This window comes from Hypomesus nipponensis, chromosome 15 (assembly GCF_054491055.1).
Source record: "Hypomesus nipponensis isolate SF chromosome 15, ASM5449105v1, whole genome shotgun sequence".
NCBI lineage: Eukaryota > Metazoa > Chordata > Actinopteri > Osmeriformes > Osmeridae > Hypomesus > Hypomesus nipponensis.
Window position 1 is genome coordinate 6,552,668 of NC_140375.1, and position 9,261 is coordinate 6,561,928.

General features: G+C 48.1%; 1 protein-coding gene across 2 annotated transcripts in view; it reads left to right on the forward strand.

Annotated features, from left to right (window-relative positions):
- mcamb (melanoma cell adhesion molecule b) overlaps nucleotides 1-8,591 on the forward strand; it is a 29,544-nt gene extending 20,953 nt beyond the window's left edge. Inside the window, exons 7-17 of one of the 2 annotated variants that reach the window (XM_084674976.1) lie at nucleotides 301-428; nucleotides 661-793; nucleotides 960-1,075; nucleotides 1,161-1,299; nucleotides 1,893-2,026; nucleotides 2,342-2,483; nucleotides 2,654-2,704; nucleotides 4,424-4,465; nucleotides 5,237-5,363; nucleotides 5,627-5,741; nucleotides 5,987-8,591. In XM_084674976.1, the coding sequence (XP_084531102.1) occupies nucleotides 301-428; nucleotides 661-793; nucleotides 960-1,075; nucleotides 1,161-1,299; nucleotides 1,893-2,026; nucleotides 2,342-2,483; nucleotides 2,654-2,704; nucleotides 4,424-4,465; nucleotides 5,237-5,363; nucleotides 5,627-5,741; nucleotides 5,987-5,989 (1,130 nt within the window). In that variant the 3' untranslated portion in view covers nucleotides 5,990-8,591. The remainder of the gene's footprint in view (nucleotides 1-300; nucleotides 429-660; nucleotides 794-959; nucleotides 1,076-1,160; nucleotides 1,300-1,892; nucleotides 2,027-2,341; nucleotides 2,484-2,653; nucleotides 2,705-4,423; nucleotides 4,466-5,236; nucleotides 5,364-5,626; nucleotides 5,742-5,986) is intronic. The other variant, XM_084674977.1, reaches the window with a different exon arrangement.
- Nucleotides 8,592-9,261: the final 670 nt, after the last annotated feature.

The window sequence follows — 9,261 nt, forward strand, 5'->3', positions numbered from 1 at the left end:
GAGGGTTAACATTACTGTATGCTGGGGGTATAGAGGGTTAACATTACTGTATGCTGGGGGTGTAGAGGGTTAACATTACTGTATGCTGGGGGTGTAGAGGGTTAACATTACTGTATGCTGGGGGTATAGAGGGTTAACATTACTGTATGCTGGGGGTATAGAGGGTTAACATTACTGTATGCTGGGGGTATAGAGGGTTAACATTACTGTATGCTGGGGGTATAGAGGGTTAACATTACTTTATGTGCATGTATGTGTGGGTGTGTGGCTGCCTGTGTGTGTGACTGTTTGTGTTTCCAGACCCCTCCACAGAAGTCCATATGTGGGTGGAGTCTCCCACGAGACCTATCATACAAGGTGACACTGTGGAGATCCATTGCCAGGGTAATGGGTACCCCCAACCATCCATAACCTTCTTTCATAACGAGGCAAGTAGACAACACCCATGTTCAGGATGACGCGTCTCTGCCTTGACGTTTTGCCATGTTGTGTGTGTGCTTGTGTGCATGTCTATCTGCATTTGTGTGCATGTTTGTGTGTGCTTGTGCGTGTTTGTGTGTGTGTGTGTGTGTGTATGTGCGGATGCATGTGTATACGTGTGTGCCCGCGTGTGTGGACGTGTGTGTGAAGCTGACTCAGCTTGATTTGTCTGTGCTGCAGAAGGAGCTGCTCACTGAAACCCCACTGGTCCTGCATGATGTGAAGAGGCTACACAACGGCAACTACTCGTGTCAGTCGTTTGATCTGGAAACGTATGAGGAGATGACCAGCCAGCTGGAGCTGTTCGTCAACTGTGAGTTGGTGCAGGGCCCGCTTGTTTTTAGAGTCTGCTTGTTTTACATTCAAGAGTTGTGGCGGGTGTCCATGTGTTGCACACTGCTGTTGTCAACAGGTAGAAGTCAGAGATGCTAACTCGTGTGTGTGCGTTTGTGTGTGCGTGTCTACGTGTGTGTGTGTAGTTTTAGACCCTGCTGTGCTAGACCCTAAGGACACCACTGTAGTTCAGACGGGTGATGCTGTGTCAGTGACCTGTAACGCCCTCTCCACCCTGCCTACACACACTGTCTGGTTCAAGGTGGGCCATCCAGCAACACACACACACTTCAGACACACACACTCGGATTGGGAAATTTGATATGTGTGTCTGCGTGTGTGTGTAGAATGGAGAGCAGGTAGCAGAAGGGCACGTGTTGAAGCTGGAGGCAGAGTTGGACACCAGTGGCACGTACGTGTGTGTGGTGACCGTGCCCACCCTGGAGGACCTGGAGACCAGTGGAGTGATACGTGTCTTTGTCCAGGGTAAGGAGTGATACGGTCTATGTCCAGGGTAAGGAATGATACGGTCTATGTCCAGGGTAAGGAGTGATACGGTCTATGTCCAGGGTAAGGAATGATACGGTCTATGTCCAGGGTAAGGAGTGATACGTGTCTTTGGCCAGGGTAAGGAGTGATACGGTCTATGTCCAGGGTAAGGAGTGATACATGTCTTTGTCCAGGGTAAGGAGTGATACGTGTCTATGTCCAGGGTAAGGAGTGATACGTGTCTTTGTCCAGGGTAAGGAGTGATACGTGTCTTTGTCCAGGGTAAGGAGTGATACATGTCTTTGGCCAGGGTAAGGAGTGATACGTGTCTATGTCCAGGGTAAGGAGTGATACGTGTCTATGTCCAGGGTAAGGAGTGATACGGTCTATGTCCAGGGTAAGGAGTGATAAGTGTCTTTGTCCAGGGTAAGGAGTGATACGGTCTATGTCCAGGGCTTGCCCTCCATCCTCTACTTCTGGAGGGTCTGAACAGATCAAAGACATGCAACCTGATCAAAACTGTTGATCTGATGCCATAACCGTACATGTTTGCCTTCCCCCCACTCCCCATCCCCCCTCTCCCCCTCCAGGCCCCCCAGTCATCAGCAAGACAGAGGAGACAGAGACTCTTCTGGAGGAGCGCGTGGACGCGTCAGTCACCCTCAGCTGCCACGCCAAGGGCTACCCAACCCCCACTCTGACCTGGACCGCCTCCGACTCCCAGGTACCCCTGCTGTGGTCTGCCTCGCCTCTGCTCCCTGGAGAGATGGTGGCTTCCAGGATTTGTTAAAGGAGCTCACGGAGAACTGAGTCCCACATCCATGATAGCCATCTCTGTGTGGTTCCAGCTTCACTGCCCCCCTGGTCTAGATTCAGTTCCATATAGACTCTGATGCCATCATTACTTTAAAACCCCTTTCTTTGATTTGTTCATGGCGTGAGATGAAAAGAGAAAGGGGGTGCTCATCGTTGCACATTCACCTTTATATTCTGATTCAATCTACTGTTCTCTTTCTCTATCTGTGTGTGTGTGTGTCAGGTTCTCAAGGGGGTGACCCACAACAAGACTGAGGAGGAGGTCACCAGCGTGATCAGTGTCAAGGTGACCTCTGACCTCACTGTCCACTGCCACGCTGCCAGTGTCCAGGGCAACGACAGCAAGGTCTTCAGGATCAAAGCCAGTGAGTTTTTGAGGTCCCCTCTCCTCTTCTCTCCTTTCCTCTACACACCTCTCCTCTCTTCCTTAGTCAGGAACAATGTAGAACTACTAAACTGTCAACACCAGGCCTCCATCTGTCAGGCCTGCATCTGTCTGTCCCTGTGCGTTCATAACCATTCTCACTGTTTATAGTTCTGCAAACTACCCCCCCAGCGCCCCCCACCACGACCATCACCACCACAGGTAAGACAGTAGCCTGGAATGGCTGCGTTAGCTCCTACAGTACAGGGCTGTAGGCAAGCATTTGGCAGCCTAGCATGGCCTTTTCAGATACTACCAAACAGGACTGTAGCCTGGCATGGCCTTGTTACCTCCTAAAGAACAGGGCTGTGGTCTAGAATGGAAAAGAGCACTGCCATGGCAGGTCTCCCTCACTGGAGGGGACTGTGAGGCTGGGGTCGTTAGACTGTTGCGTTAAAGCAATCCCACACCAATCACACTGCCTCTCTCTGAGAACTCAAGATAATGGTCTGCAATCTGTGGCTGACGGGTTTCCTCCCAGCTATGGTCTAGTGGAGCAGGCAGATTGGAGGAAAGAGAGAGAGGACAGGAAGGGGCGAGGGAGGGCAAGGGCGAAACAGAGGGAAGGGAGAGAGAGAGATAGAGAGAGAGGAAGAGGGGGAAAGAGAGGGGTAGAGGGGGGAAGAGAGATCATGGAGAAGGGATGAGATGAGATTTTGAGCCTTGGCCAGTTTGGCAGCTTGAGTAGGTTTTGATGGCAGAGTCGGGATGAAAAGCAGGGGGCTGATTAAACCTGCCACAGTCCTCGGCCTCCACATAATTGCTGCAATTAGTGGTTAGAAGTGTTTTGGGCTGTGAGAAACTACAGCTGGTGGTGTCCCCAGGGGGGGGTTATGTAATCTGTTTTATTAATCTGGGGTGATACGGGATTGTACTCAGAGATTAGAATACGAGAGATTAAGACACCGTTGATTCCCTGCTGTTGTGAAACTGGATAAGTGTTTACATTAGCTGGACACACACACACAGTGTTGGTGTAACTTTAGAAGGCAGCTGACGGGCTGAGTGCTCTCAGCCAGTCTCCTGACTCTCATTAGAACAGAGACTGTTCTCGTCATGCCAGGAAATCCCTCTCTCTCCCTCTCTCTCGCTCTTTCTTTCTGTTTCTCCTTTTTGCTCTCTTGTGCTCTCTCTCTTGTGCTCTCTCTCTTGTGCTCTCTCTCTTGTGCTCTCTCTCTTGTGCTTTCTCCCTTGTGCTCTCTCTCTTGTGCTCTCTCTCTTGTGCTCTCTCTCTTGTGCTCTCTCTCTTGTGCTCTCTCTCTTGTGCTCTCTCTCTTGTGCTCTCTCTCTTGTGCTCTCTCTCGTGCTCTCTCTCTCTCTCTCTCTCTCTCTCTCTGTCTCTCTGTCTCTCTCTCTCTCTCTCTCTCTTTCTCTCTCACTCACTCTCTCTCTCTCTCTCTCTCTCTCTCTCTCTCTCTCTCTCTCTCTCTCTCTCTCTCTCTCTCTCTCTCTCTCTCTCTCTCTCTCTCTCTCTCTCTCTCTCTCTCTCTCTCTCTCTCCATCTGCTTGTGGTTCTGGTTCTGTCCAGAGCTCCTGTCATGGCCCCTATATCCCTCAGTTTGACGTGTGTGGGTTCTGGGAGAGTATACACATTAGTTACTCATGAGTGCTGAGTGGTGGGTGCTATTAGTCTGTTTACAGTATGGGTTCAGAGGTAAGGGTCTGTTTGAAACTACCTCTGTAACTGTACGAACTGTATAAAGCTAACAGTGTATAGCTAGCCGTCTGTAGCTAGGCATCTGAAGGAGGAGGGTATAGTTAGCTGTCTGTGGCTATTTGTCTAAAGCTAACAGTGCATGGCTGGATATCTGAAGCTAACTGTGTATTTTCTAACTGTTTAATGCTAACCGTAGAAAGTTAACCGTTTGTATTATGTCTCAGCCTCATCAATTACAGGTCTCCCTAAGAAGAATGCAAAAAAAGGTTTGTATGAGCAGCAGCCTGTGGATGATGTAACTGGCCTGGCACACACATGCTTAGAAAGCTGCTTCACACAGACCCCCCCCCTCCACAGCCAGCCCGCTCACAGCCTCAGTCCGCCCTGCGCGCCCACCTCGCCCTCTCTATTTCTCTCTCTCTCCTTATCTATCCATCTCCCTCTCTACCCTCTTTCTCTCTACGTTTCTCTTTCCAGCCCCGCCTCTTTATCTGTCAGTTTAGGTTACTTTCTCCTTCACCCCCCCTGTCTCCATCTCTCTTTCCTTACTTGTCTCCCTCCCTCCGCCACGCCTCCTCCTCCTCCCTAGCTGTGTCCGGTAAGAATCCTGCTTTAGGATGATCTTTCCTCCCTAGTGAAGATCATCACTCTGATGAGAACAGACTTGAGCAATCAACCTCAGAGACTGTCGACCCGTTCATCATCATCCTCCTCCTCACCTGTGCATGCTACCATGTTTGAAAGATCGGACTCTGTAGTGCGCAAACATACCTGAGTTACACACGGGTTAAATGCCACACAGTGACGTATGAAGACTTGCCTGTATGGGGCCACGTACACACAACGTCACCCAGTCCTGTACGATGCTCCACGCTCCTAAAAGGTGTCATACACTCCTGTTTGATGTCTCACTCATTTCCGGCTCGCTGCTGCTTTGTTCACCTGCTCACTCCCGCGGCTGGCCTCTGTACCAATCCCAGCGCACCACGAGATCCAGCTGCTCACCTGTGCCTGCACTTCTGTCTCTCCCCCACCAGAGGGCAGTGGAGTGATCATCGCCGTCATCATCATCTGCCTGCTGCTGCTCGCCATCCTGGGGAGCGTTCTCTACTTCCTGTATAAGAAGGGCAAGATTCCTTATGGGCGGTCTGGGAAACAGGACCTGTACGTCTGCTGGTTAAATACTCACTAATGCCCTCTGCCTTCTGGCAACTGAAGTACATTTAGATTAGTTAAACAATGTAGAATTAGAATTATGATCCTACCCTATCCCTCTGTTTTGCCTTGCACATAATTGTAGATCTAGACTAGAATAAACCTGAACACACAGGATCGATGAAAAGGAGGATCAGGTCAGATATGTTCATATGTTGAGGGGTTTCTACTGAAACCTCCTGGTCCTTACTGTGCTGGTGTGTCTCCTGCAGCACCAAGGAGAAGTCCACTAAGAACAGCATCGTGGTGGAGATGAAGAGTGAAAACAACGAGGAGGCGGTCCTTCTCCAGGGGGTCAACGGAGAGAAGAAACTCCCTAACGACCAGGTAACCATAGTAACACACTGCCTTGCAACCAGGCAACCACAGCACTGTGTAACAACCAGATAACCGTCGGAACACACTGTAATGGGCATTTAACCAAAGTAACTATGTCTATTGATTAGGTTAGTAAATCACACCAGTTATGCAACTGTAGATGGGCTATTTTTTGTTTGCTCTTTAATGCAATCCATTCACACATTAACAGCTCCACGGTGTGTGTGTCCGTCTGTGTGTGCTCTTCCCTGAAGTAAACGGTCAGAAGTTTGTGGAGGTGAGAAAGACGAGGGATGTGGATGGAGACAATGTCAGCCTGCCCTGCTCCCCCTCAGCCTCCCAGGGGAGGCGCTCTGATGCCTTGGAACTACTTTCTCCTCCTCCAAAGCCTCCTCTTTCAAAGCCTCCTCCTTCAAATCCTCCTCCTCCAATGTCCTCCTCCTCCTGTATCTGCCTTACCAACCATCCCTTTCTCCTCCTCCACCTTTATACTGCTGGCTTCTCTCCTCTCCTCTCCTCTCCTCTCCTCTCCTCTCCTCTCCTCTCCTCTCCTCTCCTCTCCTCTCCTCTCCTCTCCTCTCCTCTCCTCTCCTCTCCTCTCCTCTCCTATCCTCTCCTGTCTTCTCCTCCATCACACCTCCCTATCTTCCTCTCCTTTTATCATCCCCCCCTCCGTTCCTCTCCTCCTCTTATATTCCCTCCTTACCCCCACCTTCCACAGAGCACAAACAGACACACAGGACTGTTTATATCTTCCTCCCAACGCCATCTCAGGCATCCAATCACAGAAGATCATTCTTCGACTACTCCCGATATGAAGTGTATATATTATATTCTGTGTATATATTTCTGTATTTAAAATAACCGGACAAAAATGCCAAAAAAAACATGGCCAGGAGACGTTCTGTTATGTTTTAGTGCTTGATGAGAGGAGAAATGCACGTGTGTGTCTGTGTGTGTGAGCCCAGTTACGTACTCTGTCTTCCCTTGGCTGTCTTCTCTACGGCTTAGCTTTAGTCTGTACACTGTAAACACTGCTGAGCACGATCTTAGTCTGGGTTGGGGGTCCTCCACCTCCTCCAGGGGTCTGGTAGACGTCTCTATCCTGGACTTTCCACCTCCAGGGGTCTGGGTAGAGGTCTCTATCCTGGACCTTCCACCTCCAGGGGTCTGGGTAGAGGTCTCTATCCTGGACCTTCCACTTCCAGGGGTCTGGTAGACGTCTCTATCCTGGACCTTCCACCTCCAGGGGTCTGGGTGGAGGTCTCTATCCTGGACCTTCCACCTCCAGGGGTCTGGGTGGAGGTCTCTATCCTGGACCTTCCACCTCCAGGGGTCTGGGTGGAGGTCTCTATCATGGACCTTCCACCTCCTTCCCCGGCCCCGGCCCCAGCTGAGCCCTCAGCCTGAACCCTGAGGTCCATGATCATGTGGACAGGGCCTGGTAGTGGTCGAGCCAGAATCAGGAAATACATTTGGATTTTCAATTAATCTAGAACTTTTACTTTTAGTCTTTTTTTTTTTTACTGTAGCGCTTTCTTTACTGTAACCATATATACTAACCCTAATTCTGACCACCTGGCGATTGGCGGATAGGATGCTGTCCAACCTGCAGCCTGCTTCCTGTTGTTGTTGGTGAACAGCTCTGATTGGATAAGAGCTGTGATTCTCAACAGGTGTTGTGAAACAGATCTCACACATCGGCCTGTCCTTCTAGAATCTTCTTCCATCTCACCTGTATGCATTTATCACCTATCAACATGTTCAGTGCACTGATACTTTTTATGTAGTGACCGGTTCTTGAAGTGTTTTTTTTTTCTTCACTGTGAGTCTGATTTGGGCGTAGGAATGTTTGTATGATATGTGAAATGTACTAGCTATTTTTAAGATTAGGTCCAGATGGCAGTTCCTGGCTTTTGTGTTCGATGTCATATGTGACTATTAACGGTGGTTACAGGACACTGTGGCCGTTTATCAATCCACATTCTTTTCCGTTCTTGTGAAATAATTTGATGTCTTTCATGGCCAAGTACTGTTCCAACGCAATTGACCAATAATGCAAAAAAATGCACGGAGGTGTTCTTAATCTGCTCTTTTATCGAGGATGCATGGGGTTGGTGTCAGCGGGAATGCATCTGATTTCCCAGAAGTCTTTGCATTGCATTCTCCATCCTCACAATCTTGCTAGACCCTTCTTGTCAAGGACGTTTTCCTCAAGAACACAAGTATGTTCTTGGCGTTGTTCGGATTGATAAACGGCCTGTGTCTGTGATGACCAGCTCAGGTTTGAGCTTCCTGTCTGTGTAGGGCTGGGGCTAGAGCGCCCTCTCCTGGTCATGTCACACTCAGTCCCAGAAGCCAAGTGCCTCTCACTAATTACAGTTAAAGGGATAGTCTACTCTAAATTGATTGTTTTTCACCCCCCCCCCCCCCCCCTCGTCCTTGAACAAAGTGCACATGATGTTAAATAGAAGCACAATATTAAATCCACAAGTTAAATATTTGATCGGCAGGAGAGATATGATCGAGTGTACTCTCCTGACAACTGCAGTTTTTGGGGGTATTTATGAAAATATTTGAGACTGAACTATTTAGAACGGACTCTCTCTTTAACGACAATCCAGGTTAAAACTGCTGTGTCATGTTTGGTTCTCTGACAATTTGAGAACAAATTAAGGAAGTTATGACAATCATCAAACCAGTCTCGTTATTGTCGTTGTCGTTTTGGCGTCTCACTACAGAATAGCAGAGATCACAATGTGTTTGTGTCTATGATTTGTCAAATTAATTAACATTTGGAGCGAAGCTTTTTGTTTTTTTAGCAAATGCCAAATAAAAATACTTTTGAATGTCAGTAAATGCTAAACACTGCATTTTAACTGTTGAAATGTAAAGTACAATATCTTTACTTCCATGTTTGCAGCAGACACTGACAAAGACAACAGATTTTACTAATGATTTATTCAACAGTATAGCACTGTGCATACTCCCAAAGTGATATGAGTGTTAAAAACCATCAAATAGTTAAAGAAATGCCAGGTTTAAGAGCAGAATGGCAACATGGAACAACAGTGCCCTCTTCTGGTCAAACAGTATACTGCTCCTACTGTGGAGTTAAGTACAATGACGACATTGAGAACAAGGCAGAGAGGGTAGGTAGACAGGTAGGCCACACTGGGCCATCTGTTATTCAGAGATGAACAAGCAGAATCATGTTCTCACTTTAAAAACAAAAGGCTGTTTCCCCCCCCCCCCCCCACTTGTCAAACATATGGCACTGTTCAGAGTTATCAACATTACGTAAACAAAACCTTTGGATAAAATAAACAAAAACATCGACATATACAGGAATGCAAAGAGATAAACATTGCCATTTCCACATGTTTATATCAGAAACGTTTTACGTTACAGTTTTAAAGTGACAGTATCGTAGCACAAATGGGCGCACTGTGCAGAATAATTGTTTTTAATACATGTTGACATACCTACAAGCATATAATTTAACATTGGTACAGTAATGGTTTAGGAA